This window comes from Oncorhynchus mykiss, chromosome 7, assembly GCF_057628025.1.
Source record: "Oncorhynchus mykiss isolate SJ-2025 chromosome 7, ASM5762802v1, whole genome shotgun sequence".
In the NCBI taxonomy this organism is placed as follows: Eukaryota; Metazoa; Chordata; class Actinopteri; order Salmoniformes; family Salmonidae; genus Oncorhynchus; species Oncorhynchus mykiss.
The window spans coordinates 668,696-684,763 of record NC_143028.1 but is presented as its reverse complement, the minus strand read 5'-3'; the positions used below and the strand labels follow the sequence as shown (position 1 = coordinate 684,763).

The following is a 16,068-nucleotide window of genomic DNA, read 5'->3' as shown; positions in this document are numbered from 1 at the left end:
TGTCAGTGTGGGTTGAAGAGTCACTGTCGTACTTTCATCACCAGGGTGTCAGTGTGGGTTGAAGAGTCTCTGTCGTGCCTTCTTCACCAGGGTGTCTGTGTGGGTTGAAGAGTCTCTGTTGTGCCTTCATCACCAGGGTGTCAGTGTGGGTTGAAGAGTCTCTGTTGTGCCTTCTTCACCAGGGTGTCCATGTGGGTTGAAGAGTCTCTGTTGTGCCTTCATCACCAGGGTGTCCGTGTGGGTTGAAGAGTCTCTGTTGTGCCTTCATCACCAGGGTGTCAGTGTGGGTTGAAGAGTCTCTGTTGTGCCTTCATCACCAGGGTGTCAGTGTGGGTTGAAGAGTCTCTGTTGTGTCTTCTTCACCAGGGTGTCAGTGTGGGTTGAAGAGTCTCTGTTGTGTCTTCTTCACCAGGGTGTCAGTGTGGGTTGAAGAGTCTCTGTTGTGCCTTCATCACCAGGGTGTCAGTGTGGGTTGAAGAGTCTCTGTTGTGCCTTCATCACCAGGGTGTCAGTGTGGGTTGAAGAGTCTCTGTTGTGCCTTCATCACCAGGGTGTCAGTGTGGGTTGAAGAGTCTCTGTTGTGTCTTCTTCACCAGAGTGTCCATGTGGGTTGAAGAGTCTCTGTTGTGCCTTCTTCACCAGGGTGTCAGTGTGGGTTGAAGAGTCTCTGTTGTGTCTTCTTCACCAGAGTGTCCATGTGGGTTGAAGAGTCTCTGTTGTGCCTTCTTCACCAAGGTGTCAGTGTGGTTAGACCATTTCAGTTCCTCTGAGATGTGTACACAGAGGAACTTAAATATTTTGACCCCCTTCATGGTGGCCCTGTTACTATAAATCCGCTATGATCATGAACAGATAGATGCAGGATGTGTGACTGGTTATACAGTGAATGAAACAAATGTACATTACAGTAGGCTAAAGTTATACACATTATAGTAGGCTAAAGTTATACACATTATAGTGGGCTAAAGTTAAGCACATTATAGTAGGCTAAAGTGATACACATTATAGTAGGCTAAAGTTATACACATTACAGTAAGCTAAAGTTAAGCACATTATAGTAGGCTAAAGTTATACACATTATAGTAGGCTAAAGTGATACACATTAGAGTAGGCTAAAGTTATACACATTACAGTAGGCTAAAGTTAAGCACATTACAGTAGGCTAAAATTATACACATTACAGTAAGCTAAAGTTAAGCACATTATAGTAGGCTAAAGTTATACACATTAGAGTAGGCTAAAGTGATACACATTACAGTAGACTAAGGTGATACACATTACAGTAGGCTAAAGTGATACACATTACAGTAGGCTTAATATCTCATACAATATCTGTCAGATCTCTCTGTGTGAACATACACATAGTCTCTAATATAACCCTGCTGTGGCTTTTCTGTGTGGTTGGAGGGTAATATTGAGTCATGTGCCAACATTGTGTGGTGGCTTTAGGATCTATGCTGTCGTTGTTTTGTCAGCTCTACTATCCTCTCATTGAATGATACTAGGAAGTCTGAAACACCTTACTACTAATTTACATTATGAATGGACGTTATACAATAAAGTAATCTTCTTAAAGTAAAACTTCTTTCCTTCTTCTTCTTCTTCTTCATTCAGCGTAGCATACAGGCAGAGATTTTCTACAGGGCCCTAAAACAGATGAAAGGGCTTTAGTTATCATAATCTTTGGCCCTATTCATGAAATCAAAATGGATGCAATTGCGCCCCCATGAGAGTATTACGGGGAAAAAACAGACAAGATAAGAGCGTATGCAAACGACAATGACGAAGAGCACAGCTTTTGCCTCTGTCAAAAAAAAGCGGCAAGTGTCGAATACATGACGTAGAGCACCATTTAGTTGACAAACCGAAGATGGCGGAGTACCTGGCCTCCATTTTCGGAACAGAGAAAGACAAGTAGGTTATTTCGTCTTTTTGTGAAACTGCTGAAATAATAATGCTAATAAAATGGCTATTCTGTAGAACGTGCACGTTTTAACCCAAAAAGCTACCAGGTTACTTACAAATACGACTGCTACTGCACCCGTTGCTTTTCATTCAGACCTGTGTGGCTAGCTAGCGTAGCTTCCTGACTATACTGTAGAAGGCTAGTTAACTTGCTTGAATGGAGGAGGCGGCGGCTTGGTTTGAAAATGCGGCATGTGCTGCGTCGCGTCAGTATCCCTCCAAATCGGCCAGACTAAGCTAAATCAGTCTTTATTTTCTAGATCAATTTAGTATCAAATGTTTTACGAGTCAGTAGCTAAATGGTTTGCTATTTAGTATAACCTCAAAGTTTGGTTTGCTAAGCTAATCTGCAGCTAACTAGCGTGCTACTGTAGCTAGCTAACTCTTTAGCATTGTCTCGAGACGACTCCAGTGGCTAGGTTGGCTACTGCACAAGTATACACCGAATCATGTTTTTGTTTTCCATTGTAGCTAGCTAGATGCAGCAACAAACCTATACAAAGCGAACACTAACCTAGCCATTTATCAACATCTAATTTTACTTTCTTGTCCATGTTCAAGGGTCAATTGTTCATTCTACTTTAAAATTGGAGCGTGCAGACATGGGGACCGCTGCTCTAGGTTGCACAACAAGCCAACTTTCAGCCAGGTAAGCGTACTTCTGTGTCTTGAATATGATTAGCTAGCTAGGGGTTTATGGCAAGCAATTGCCCGATGCTTGTGATATTGCCCACTAGAATGTATCAGGACTTCCTTAGGTTTCTTTGTTAGCTAGCTCGCGTTACTGATTATACTCACATTTTGATTGTTTACTTGTTTGTGTGGAGATTGGACTTAACCTTGTGTAGGATCAAATAACCATTCATGAAGTACTGAAACATGCAGTGTTGTCAATTAGCCCTAATTCCATTCACGTGTGCAATGTTGCTTCCATGTTCCAATGGGCCTAGGTACATACTGCAATAGCATCATGTGGAAGAACAGGTTGCTGAGCAGATGTAAAGTAGACCTAAATGTTTGCCGATCTGTTTCCACTAACCCTGTGCACGTTTGCATTTCAGATTCCACGATTGGCTTACCTACAGAAGTGTGTGTGTATATAACATTGTGTTCTGTTGCCTTTCAGAGAACCTGCATTATGATTGATGAGGATAGGCTTGGCAGCATGTCATTGCTTCTCAGTCAATATTTATCATCAGAAGAGAAGCAACTGCTGTTGGTAGGGTGACCACATTTTTAATATACCCACATGCGGGACAACAGGATGATTTTGCGAGACGTAGGCTATACTGTCCCACGAACGTGAATACATTTTTTTTTGCAGCTGCACCAGGGTAATCGGAGCGCATGAAGCCTACTCTTTTTCCGGGCTCGCACAAAATTTGGTGATGCAAAAGAGACCACATGTGTGGCTGTTATGAAAATCAGGGAATATTTGGCCAAGGAACCATTTCTGGTTTGTCAGAGAATTTAATACAGTTAGGAAGGAAGACTTAAAACGGGATTGAGTGAAGTAGCAGCAATTACGTTGAATGAGCAACTGAGTATGGAGTGCCTTACAAGTGTGACAAAATTACCTTCTGTCAGTCTAATATTTACTCTTGTAGCTATTCATCAGAAGCACACTTTTTGTAAGTAGTTTACTTACTGTCAGCAGCAAATCCCGAAAGGATTTGACATGTGATTTTGGTTGACAATATGACATTGGCCTTAGTCTCGTCTTGCGCTGTGCAGAATATCAGAGATCCTCAACGATTGGAGAAGTGTTCAACGTTACCAGTACCACTGCCTTATAATATATCTTGTCAAAAGTGCAACATGACTACAAAAGAGACGGTTAAGAATGTCAATTCTCATCAAACAAATAGGAAATCTGACTTAAATACAGACATCTAACTTTTTTGTAAATTAGTGATGTTTTAATTGAATTTAAATGTGGGAGTGTCCTGCACAATCCGGGATATGTGGTCACCCTAGCCACTGGTAGGCTACTGCTGATTATGGTATGCATGATGCAATGGCAGATGGCACAACCTTGATGAAAGGAAGTAGTGTTATCCTGAATGGTATATATTTTCCTCCAGCCTGGGTCTTTTGACTATGCTCACATGGACATGCGGCCAACCTGCTCCCCTCATATAGACGGCTTGTCTGGCTCTTTGGTAGACACGGTGGCAGCTCAATTCCCCTGTCCTTGTGCTTCATTAAACAGCTCAGCCACTTCATATCGAAAGACTCAATCTGACCCAACCCTAGGTCTCCCAACTCAGGATAGTTGTGCTTGGCCCTATGCCGAACCATGAGAAACAAAACAAAGCTTTCTATCAGTAGACTGATTGGATGATCCTCCTCTACCAGAGCATGTGGGCGGAGTTGAGCCGGTCAGAAATCCCGCTCATGGAGTGGTGCTTGCGCGGCGATCCATGTCCTTTCCAATTGCTCCGCTAAAAAAACGCTCTGCAGACACAGAAGGAAAAAAAACAGCCGCTCCATTCGTTTAAATCACAATTTAACAAATAATCCTATAATAATTGAAAGCTTGAAAGAGGTAATATGCCAGACCTATTGAGCCAAATCAATTATGGCATATTGTATAGATAATAGAACCAAAATTTACAAAACTTAGTTTATAAATACTTTGCTACAATAACACTCTTAGCTAGCTGCCCACCTCGTTCCTTTCTGTTAGCATGTACACGTAGTAAGTTCCCCATCATGCTTTCGGGATTTCTTTCAGATTCCAAAATGATAATTTTTTGGTGTCATTTTTTTTACCCCCTTTTTGTCCCTGATTTCGTGTTCACTATTTTGTCTCGTCACTGCCACTCCCCAACGAGCTCAGGAGAGGTGAAGGTCGTGTCGTGCGTCCTCCGAAACATGACCCGCCAAGCCGTGCTTTTTCACACCCGCTCGCTTAATACGGAAGCCAGACGCACCAATTTGTTGGAGGAAACCCCGTTCTACTGAAGCCCGAAGTCGGCCTGCAGGCGCCTGGCCTGCCACAAGTCACGAGCACGATGAGCCAAGTAAAGCCCCCCCGGCCAAACCCTCCCCTAACCCAGATGACGCTGGGCCAATTGTTACGCCACCATATGGGACTCCCAGATACGGCCGATTGTGACACAGCCTGAGATCGAACCCCAGGCTGTAGTGACTCCACATCACTGCGATGCAGTGCCTTAGACCTGGGAAGCCGCCAAAATGATTCTTTAGTTGTGGACACTACATCACCGCAGTCTCTCTTGGTCTTTGTAAGTCACCTTGATTATTATTTAAAAACCTTTTTTTTTAATGGAAATAAGTAGCATACTTGATGGTAGTAGCTAAAGCAAGGGGCTATAGCAGCACACAGGTAGACTACAAATGCATGCTGGGCATGCTTGGGAAGTGAGCGCTATTGGAATCGGGCAAGAAGGCTGACGCTCCAGCCTTTGGAAACTCGCTGCATTCTCCAGTCAAATTGAGCTCGCTCCGTTCACATTCTGTCCTCTACCCCAACTTCTCTGAAATACAGCCCATAGATTCTAAGGAGAGATTCGACTCCTAAGTCAGTAAACACAATAGCGTATCTACGTCAGTAATCAGGGACCTAGACTCATTTGGAATTTACACAAATTTAATTATTTATCTCTTGTATTCTTGTCATCCCGGCAGACCATCTTGATTCAAAACATCTACCGTAACCCCCAAAACAGTGCACAGACGGCCGACGCCTCTCGCTGTAAGTCCAAAGATCTGTTAGCCTCAGGGGTTCAGAAATCCCTCCTTTCCCCCCTCCTGCTCCCCATATGTAGGTCACGTAGCAGCCGAGCTGTGAGGGACTGCCTCACCTCTGTTAGCAGGGAACCCAACATTACAGTACCTCTCTCACACTTCAGCTACTGTAACTGCTCCTCCCAGTCCCCACCCCGAATGGCAAACCATTACTATCAGATAAATAAACAGGCTGCTCCTCAATCTCTGCTTTGTATAGTCAAATATTTCTGTTTCCTCTGCCTCAGTCTTTGCCCTCTTATACACAATCTCTCAGCCACTCAAAACAAAAACATATTCCGTTCTGCTATAGGCTATGTTGACCAATTTAAGTCCCAAACTACCTTGAGCACTATAAATGGGTAGACCTAGTTGCAACCATCCACTGTGTGAGCAGTACCCAGTGTTGAGCCCTGTCTTACCAGAGCTGACGCCTCTCCTCTCACACAGGTAGGTATGGCTGTGGACTCTCACAGGAGACTCTGTCTGGGCCACGGTTCTGTTCTCTTCTGATGACTGACTTTCCACACAAGGACCTCAGAACTAGCCAAACACCTCCCTCCCTCCATAGCCCAGAGATGGCTTCACATGTGCTTACTTAGATGACTTTTGTACTGTGGCCTATTCACAAACAGCTATTTCCTTTGGGAAAATGTGTTGGATTGAATGATCAACCAACACATGAATATACCAGAGTCCTTGCTACTTCTCTAGTAACACTTGTCAGTAATGTCTCTTTTTAACTGGCATTACTTTGATTCGTTCTGAGTTCCTTGTGATTGCAGCCTCCTGTGAAGCCCTGGCAGAGACGTCTGTGGTCTGGAAACACACCGTTACCTTCTCTTTCAGCATTTCAGATCACACCATGCACTCTGTTTCAGAGCAGAGTTCCATAGAGGGGACTAATGAAGTTAGTTATGGCTTCAAATGTGTTCATTGAGGAAGTATTAGCTGACCCAGTGTGTTCTCTTCAGGGCCTGTTGTAAGGAGCATGATACTTTATTTAATTTAACTTTCTTCCCCTAAAACCCCATTTCTGCTTGACATGTATCACAAAAATGTACGTTTTGTATTTCAGACCATTGCCCTGTTGAACATTTACCGTAACCCTCAAAACACTGCCCAGTCTGCCGATGGTATACGCTGTAAGTTCCCCCTACATTTGCAAGGCCCTGCGGCATGGACTGCTCATTATGTACACCAGATAACTATAATATCTACCTACCTACACTGCTACAACGCCTCTATTATATACAGTTATCTGGTCTACACCTACCTACACTGCAACAACGCCTCTATTATATACTGTTATCTGGTTTACACCTACCTACACTACCTCTATATTATACTGTTATCTGGTGTACACCTACCTACACTGCAACACCTCCATTATATTATGCTGTTATCTGGTGTACACCTACCTACACTACAACAACACCTCTATATTATACTGTTATCTGGTGTACACCTACCTACCTACACTGCAACAACACCTCTATATTATACTGTTATCTGGTGTACACCTACCTACACTGAAACAACACCTCCATTATATTATACTGTTATCTGGTGTACACCTACCTACCTACACTACAACAACACCTCTATATTATACTGTTATCTGGTCTACACCTACCTACACTACAACAACACCTCCATTATGTTATACTGTTATCTGGTGTACACCTACCTACCTACACTACAACAACACCTCTATATTATACTGTTATCTGGTCTACACCTACCTACACTACAACAACACCTCCATTATGTTATACTGTTATCTGGTGTACACCTACCTACCTACACTACAACAACACCTCTATATTATACTGTTATCTGGTCTACACCTACCTACACTACAACAACACCTCCATTATGTTATACTGTTATCTGGTGTACACCTACCTACCTACACTACAACAACACCTCTATATTATACTGTTATCTGGTCTACACCTACCTACACTACAACAACACCTCCATTATGTTATACTGTTATCTGGTGTACACCTACCTACACTACAACAACACCTCCATTATATTATACTGTTATCTGGTCTACACCTACCTACACTACAACAACACCTCCATTATGTTATACTGTTATCTGGTGTACACCTACCTACCTACACTACAACAACACCTCTATTATACTGTTATCTGGTCTACACCTACCTACACTACAACAACACCTCCATTATGTTATACTGTTATCTGGTGTACACCTACCTACCTACACTGCAACAACACCTCCATTATATTATACTGTTATCTGGTGTACACCTACCTACCTACACTACAACAACACCTCTATATTATACTGTTATCTGGTCTACACCTACCTACACTACAACAACACCTCCATTATGTTATACTGTTATCTGGTGTACACCTACCTACCTACACTACAACAACACCTCTATATTATACTGTTATCTGGTCTACACCTACCTACACTACAACAACACCTCCATTATGTTATACTGTTATCTGGTGTACACCTACCTACACTACAACAACACCTCCATTATATTATACTGTTATCTGGTGTACACCTACCTACCTACACTACAACAACACCTCTATATTATACTGTTATCTGGTCTACACCTACCTACACTACAACAACACCTCCATTATATTATACTGTTATCTGGTGTACACCTACCTACACTGAAACAACACCCCCATTTGCCAGGAAACAGTAGCAATACCTTAGATTTTTTTCCTGGGAAACATTTAGTTTGTTTTTAGTAGCCTGGACCTGAATTCAATGTGGCCAGACAACACCCAGATGCTATTATATTCCTATTAGCTGAATCCAAACATGTACACTGTCATCCCTGGAGGCATCACTGATGTGAGCCTGGTGTGATGGGCTCAGTGTAGATAGCTTTCCCCATGGCACACAATAATGCTGTTGCTTATGCGAAATATAAAGGATGAAGTAGTGTTTGTGTCATGGAGAAGGCCAGACATGTCACTTGATCAATAGCTCTGAAAAGCATACCATTCCCACAGACCCCCTCTGACTGGCAAGATATCAGCTACATATTTACCTAGCCATTATATTGCTTCTTGCATGAGGGTCATTCAGTTTAATACCAAGACCACAGGCAAGGGAGAAATGGGGAGCCGTCTGTCCTGTCCTTCAGGTTGAACGTTATGGGTAAAATACTCCTAAAATGCAGTGAATGTTTCTGTATATTTCTAGACTTTCAACTTCTAAAATTGACTAGTTTGCATGCATTTCTTGCTCATACTAGCTTCGTTGGGACTCATTTTCAGCACCAGCCAGCTCCACTGTCATACTAGCTTCATACTAGCTTCGTTGGGACTCATTTTCAGCACCACTGCCAGTGTTCTCAAACGCTGTCATTGGAGCTGGCTGGTGCTGAGACACTGTCATTAAGGTTGTTGTTCCAAAGTGGTGTCATCTTAATGTATACACGAACTTGGCTTAATTGATACAAATCTAATAGATCACTGGCCTGATTTACTAAGCTGTTGCACCATTGTAATGTTTATCTGGGGATTTCTAAGGGGGATGAATTAAAAGGGAGTTAAAATGGTGGCTATAGGACATGTGTGAAGTTTCATGGTTCAGCTTGGTATGTTGTCTATATATTCTCGTAAGTCGTTGGATGTGAAATTGCACTGATGCAGATGCTTAGTGACTCTGCCTCCTCCGCCTAGCTGCTTTCTGACTGGTTATTTGTTCATGGTTTTAGGTGCCGTCAGCGATGTGGAAATGCAAGAGCACTATGACGAGTTCTTTGAGGTGAGTGACCTCGGCACGAGATACTTGTGGTGTTTCACCTCATCTCTGCCAAACCTGCCTGTTGCGCACCGTATCAACCTCCTCTCTCCCATTTACTTTTCACAACAGGATCAATACTGCTGTGCCAATATTGTCCCTGTTCACTGATGTGAAAGGGGCAGTATTTGTACAGTAGAGGATATGTAGTTGGGTAATGGAGAAGACCCTCAGTGAGTCTTGTCAGCCTTGTAGAAACCATGGGTTCCACATTGCAGCTGACTTTGAAGGTCGAGGCGTAACTGACGTACAAATCGCCTTGTATCATAAATAACTACTCAATAATATTTGTAGATTACTCGGTCACAATTTACCCATAATACACCATGGTTTTGATGCTCTCAAACAGGGCCTGTCAGTGCGTTATGTCATTTGTTTGACCTGCGGTGATGACCTGTCCTAGAGTATTAATAGACTCATGTTGGTGTCGTTTCCAAGAGCAGACTGTTGTTTACTGCTGCAGCTTAGAACGCATTTAAAGAAAATAGTCTAGACTAGTGGGTCTCTAGATAAAGTCTAATGATAAAAGGATCTAGTTATAAATTGGATCTCCTAAATAAAGTGTTGGTTTCATGAGCTGAAATAAAAAATCTCAGGAATGTTCCACACGTACACATTTGTGTACAATTTCGTTTACATCCCCGTTAGTGAGCATTTCTCCTTTGCCAAGATAATCCATCCACCTGACTGGTGTGGCATATCAACAAGCTGATTAAACAGCTTAATCATTACACAGGAGCACCTTGTGCTGGTGACAAAAGGCCACTCTAAAATGTGCAGTTTTGTCACTCAACACAATGCCACAGATGTCTCAAGTTGAGGGAGTGTGCAGTTGGCATGCTGACTGCAGAAAATGTCCACCAGAGCTGTTGCCATAGAATTGAATGTTAATATCTCTCATTAGCCACCACTAATATCGTTTTAGAGAATTTGGCAGTACTTCCAATCGCAGACCACGTGTATGAGGTCGTGTGGGCGAGCGGTTTGCTGATGTCAGCGTTGTGAAAAGAGTTCCCTATGGTATGGGCAGACATAAGCTACGGACTACTAACACAATTGCATTTTATCCATGGCAATTTGAATACACAGCGATACGTGATAAGATCCTGAGGCCCATTGTCGTGCCATTCATCCACCGCCATCACCTCGTGTTTCAGCATAATGCACTACCCAATGTCACAAGAAGCTGTACACAATTCCTGGAAGCTGACAGTGTTCCAGTTCTTCCATGGTTTGCATACTCACCAGACATGTCACCCGTTCAGCATGTTTGGGATGCTCTGGATCGATGTGTACGACAGCGTGTTCCAGTTCCCGCCAATATCCAGTAACTTTGCACAGCCGTTGACGAGGAGTGGATCAACATTCCTCAGGCCATAATCAACAGCGTGATCAACTCTATGCGAAGGAGATGTGTCGTGCTGCATGGGGCAAATGGTGTTCACACCAGATACTGACTGGTTTTCTAATCCACACCCCTACCTTTTTTTTTTTTTAAGGTATCTGTGACCAACAGATGTATATCTGTATTCCCAGTCATGTGAAATCCATAGATTAGGGCCTAATGAATTTATTTCAATGACTGATTTCCTTATGTGAACTGTAACTCAGTAAAATCTTTGAAATTGTTTGCATGTTGCATTTCTATATTTTTGTTCAGTGTAGTTCTTAGTGGATCTTTTAAAGTGGGTCTCCATGGTGCTGCTTTACTTATCAATCAGTGATTGTTTTGTCACACATGGCCCTAACCCCATCTTCTGACCCTAACCCCATCTTCTGACCCTAACCCCATCTTCTGACCCTAACCCCATCTTCTGACCCTAACCCCATCTTCTGACCCTAACCCCTACAGGAAGTCTTCACAGAGATGGAGGAGAAGTACGGAGAGGTGGAGGAGATGAACGTGTGTGACAACCTTGGCGACCACCTGGTCGGCAACGTCTATGTGAAGGTGAGGGTCAGAGATCCCATGTCAGCCATGTTAAATTCTCCCTGCATCCATCTTCGGTGTGATTGCGTTAATCTGTCTGGAGAAACAGGAAAAAGTCCTGTTTTTTATAGTAGCTTGTCTTTGGGTTCATCGACCTTCATCGGAGCATAAATCTGTCTAAAACATGGCCTCTTCTCTCTCTCTGTGTGTATAGTTCCGTCGGGAAGAGGATGCGGAGAAAGCGGTGATGGACCTGAACAACCGCTGGTTCAACGGTCAGCCTGTCCACTCAGAGCTCTCCCCCGTCACTGACTTCAGGGAAGCCTGCTGTCGGCAGTATGAGATGGGGTCAGTGTCCATCTCTCTTTCTGATTAATGTTTCTATACACTGCTGTGTGTGACAGTCGGTGTACCTGCAACAGTAACCAGACGCCTTGTTTCACCACTGCATTCCACCATATTTTTACAGTTCCACCATGTAATCAGTAGTCCTAAAACTATTTTCAACGTAAACCATTTACACCAAACGGAAAAAGTTTTACACCCGAAAACTAGAGTTTCTATTGGACAAATTCAGAATCCTCCCTGTTTTGTTCCGTTTTCTTCCAAATGAATACACCCTTGGCTTGAGGCTTAAGTTGCCACCTCTTATCCGACAGGAAGAATGTAGTCTTGTTTCCCTGCAGCATATATATATTAACTCAGGCTGTGTTGGGAAATGGCATCCTATTTCCTATGGGCCCTGGTCAAAGTAGTGCACTATATAGGGTGTCATTTGGGATGGTGCCTCAAGTGTTTTTCCATTGGAACACCCATTGTTTGCTTAAAGGCTACAGTTGAACTGTTTGGCTAACTCCAGCAGGAGAGATACATGTAGCTAGCTAGGCCACTGCTTTGGAGTGTAGGGTGGTAAACGTGATAGTCAGTGGATACAGGTGGAGATTGGAAAAGCTTTTCTCACACGCGGGTAACAGTATTAACCCCCTGCTTGCCTGCCATCCACAGAGAGTGCACCAGAGGAGGCTTCTGCAACTTCATGCACCTGAAACCCATCTCCAGGGAACTTCGTCGGGACCTGTATGGACGCCGCAGAAAAGGGTAGGACGCATTCTAAGGAATGTTTGTATTCCAGGAAGACCTTGTTCTGTGTCACGGAGAACTTTTGACTGTTTCATGGGATTGAATGGTGAAGCATCCAATACTGTACTTGCCAGTGGTGTAAAGTACTTCAGTAAAAAATACTCTAAAGTACTACTTAAGTAGTTTTTGTGGGGTACCTGTACTTTACTATGTGTGTATTTGATTGCTTTAACTTTTACTCTACCACATTCCTAAAGAAAATGATGTACTATTTCCTCGTGATATTTTCCTTGACACCGAAAGGTACTCGTTCCGTTTTTAATGCTTAACAGGACGGGAAAATGGTCTAAATCACGCAAAGAGAACATCCCTGGTCATTCCTACTGCGTCTGATCTGGCGGACTCACTAAACACAAATGCTTTGTTTGTAAATGATGCCCGAGTGTTGGAGTGTGCCCCTGTCTATTCGTAAATGCAAAAAATATATATACAGTGCCTTGCGAAAGTATTCGGCCCCCTTGAACTTTGCAACCTTTTGCCACATTTCAGGCTTCAAACATAAAGATATAAAACTGTATTTTTTGTGAAGAATCAACAACAAGTGGGACACAATCATGAAGTGGAACGACATTTATTGGATATTTCAAACTTTTTTAACAAATCAAAAACTGAAAAATTGGGCGTGCAAAATTATTCAGCCCCCTTAAGTTAATACTTTGTAGCGCCACCTTTTGCTGCGATTACAGCTGTAAGTCGCTTGGGGTATGTCTCTATCAGTTTTGCACATCGAGACCGACATTTTTTCCCATTCCTCCTTGCAAAACAGCTCGAGCTCAGTGAGGTTGGATGGAGAGCATTTGTGAACAGCAGTTTTCAGTTCTTTCCACATATTTTCGATTGGATTCAGGTCTGGACTTTGACTTGGCCATTCTAACACCTGGATATGTTTATTTTTGAACCATTCCATTGTAGATTTTGCTTTATGTTTTGGATCATTGTCTTGTTGGAAGACAAATCTCCGTCTCAGGTCTTTTGCAGACTCCATCAGGTTTTCTTCCAGAATGGTCCTGTATTTGGCTCCATCCATCTTCCCATCAATTTTAACCATCTTCCCTGTCCCTGCTGAAGAAAAGCAGGCCCATACCATGATGCTGCCACCACCATGTTTGACAGTGGGGATGGTGTGTTCATGGTGATGAGCTGTGTTGCTTTTACGCCAAACATAACGTTTTGCATTGTTGCCAAAAAAGTCCATTTTGGTTTCATCTGACCAGAGCACCTTCTTCCACATGTTTGGTGTGTCTCCCAGGTGGCTTGTGGCAAACTTTAAACAACACTTTTTATGGATATCTTTAAGAAATGGCTTTCTTCTTGCCACTCTTCCATGAAGGCCAGATTTGTGCAATATACGACTGATTGTTGTCCTATGGACAGAGTCTCCCACCTCAGCTGTAGATCTCTGCAGTTCATCCAGAGTGATCATGGGCCTCTTGGCTGCATCTCTGATCAGTCTTCTCCTTGTATGAGCTGAAAGTTTAGAGGGACGGCCAGGTCTTGGTCGATTTGCAGTGGTCTGATACTCCTTCCATTTCAATATTATCGCTTGCACAGTGCTCCTTGGGATGTTTAAAGCTTGGGAAATCTTTTTGTATCCAAATCAGGATTTAAACTTCTTCACAACAGTATCTCGGACCTGCCTGGTATGTTCCTTGTTCTTCATGATGCTCTCTGCGCTTTTAACGGACCTCTGAGACTATCACAGTGCAGGTGCATTTATACGGAGACTTGATTACACACAGGTGGATTGTATTTATCATCATTAGTCATTTAGGTCAACATTGGATCATTCAGAGATCCTCACTGAACTTCTGGAGAGAGTTTGCTGCACTGAAAGTAAAGGGGCTGAATAATTTTGCACGCCCAATTTTTCATTTTTTGATTTGTTAAAAAAGTTTGAAATATCCAATAAATGTCGTTCCACTTCATGAATGTGTCCCGCTTGTTGTTGATTCTTCACAAAAAAATACAGTTTTATATCTTTATGTTTGAAGCCTGAAATGTGGCAAAAGGTCGCAAAGTTCAATGGGGCCGAATACTTTCGCAAGGCACTGTATATATTTGTGCCATCTGGTTTGCTGAATATAAGGAATTTGAAATGATTTATACTTTTACTTTTGATACTTATGTATATTTTAGCAATTTACTTTTGATAATTATATTTAAAACCAAATACTTTTAGACTATTACTCAAGTAGGATTTTGCTGTGTGGCTTTCACTTTTGCTTGAGTCATTTTCTATTAAGGTATATTGTACTTTAACTCAAGTATGACATTTGGGTACTTTTCCCACCACTGGAACTTGTGTAGTTGACTAAAGTAAGAGCCTCATTTTTAGTTGAGGTTTTTGAGTATTCTCTAGGCTGGTTAAGTTGTGTGCTGTGGTTCAAGCATTTTATTTCTCCCTTTCTAGCAAAGGAGGAGGAGGAGGAGGAGGACACCGCTCTCGCTCGCGATCCCGGGAAAGGCGTTCTCGCTCCCGAGACCGTGGCCGTGGTGGCGATGGTGGAAGAGGTGGTGGACGAGACCGCGAGAAACGGAGGTCCAGGGACCGGGAACGTTCTGGAAGGTTTTAAGATGAGCCAAGACCTAATTATCCCCCTCTTCCAACCCCTTGTCCCCCCTCCTCCTTACCTCTCTCTCCCGTGATGAAAAATGTGTGTAACATGTTGGAATCCTCGTTAATTTCATTTCTTTTATCCCTTTTTTTAAAGACACAAATACAAGCTTCCGTTGCTTTCTCAATAAAACAAGACTTTGTAGTGATTCTCTGCTGTGTCCTCTTTCATTGGTTGGTGTTGGAGTTACAATCTAGCAGGGATAAGACTGGGTGAAAGGGTTTACTGCACGGGCCAGGGCTCTCCAACCATGGTCCTGGAGCGATACCCTCCTGTAGGTTTTCGCTCCAACCCCAGTTATAACTAACAGCTTATCAACCCAGTGGATGGTAGCGCTCCAGGAGCAGCGTTAGAGAGCCCTGGTATAGGCAATGAGCTTAAGAAATCCCTCTGCATTTATCACACGTTTGAATGTAATGTATGCAAGTGAGGCCGATGTGAAATGGCTGGCTAGTTAGCGGTGGTGTGCGCTAATAGTGTTTCAGTCGGTGATGTCACTCGCTCTGAGACCTAGATGTATAGCTTCCGTCCCTCTCCTCGCCCCAACCTGGGCTCGAACCAGGGACCCTCTCCACACATCAACCACAGTTTCTCACAAACTTGTTGTTCCCCTTGCTCTGCAATGGGTAACAATGCTTTGTGAGTGACTGTGGTTGATGTGTGCAGAGGGTCCCTGGTTCGAGCCCAGGTTGGGGCGAGGAGAGGGACGGAAGCTATACTGTTACACAGGGTTTCCCCAAACTCGGTCCTGGGGCCCCATCTGGGTGCATGTTTTGGTTTTTATCCTAGCACTACACAGCTGGACAGAGTTTGTGTCTGTTGGTTTTGGGGTTTTCCTTTCAATT

General features: G+C 43.1%; 1 protein-coding gene across 3 annotated transcripts; it reads left to right on the top strand.

Moving 5' to 3' along the window:
- The first annotated feature begins 1,750 nt into the window (after positions 1-1,750).
- On the top strand, positions 1,751-15,371 carry LOC110527293 (splicing factor U2AF 35 kDa subunit). 3 transcript variants are annotated; one of them, XM_090239584.1, is made up of 8 exons: positions 1,751-1,914; positions 2,527-2,614; positions 6,797-6,863; positions 9,453-9,502; positions 11,391-11,489; positions 11,683-11,816; positions 12,474-12,566; positions 15,019-15,371. In XM_090239584.1, the coding sequence occupies exons 1-8, from the start codon at positions 1,871-1,873 to the stop codon at positions 15,179-15,181; spliced, it is 738 nt and encodes a 245-aa protein (XP_090095710.1). In that variant the 5' UTR covers positions 1,751-1,870; the 3' UTR covers positions 15,182-15,371. The 3 variants fall into 3 exon arrangements, with proteins under 3 accessions (XP_090095710.1, XP_090095712.1, XP_090095711.1); XM_090239586.1 differs by lacking the exon at positions 6,797-6,863 and adding an exon at positions 5,620-5,686 and having other exon boundaries at positions 1,766-1,914; positions 15,019-15,369; XM_090239585.1 differs by lacking the exons at positions 1,751-1,914; positions 2,527-2,614 and adding an exon at positions 5,620-5,686.
- Positions 15,372-16,068: the final 697 nt, after the last annotated feature.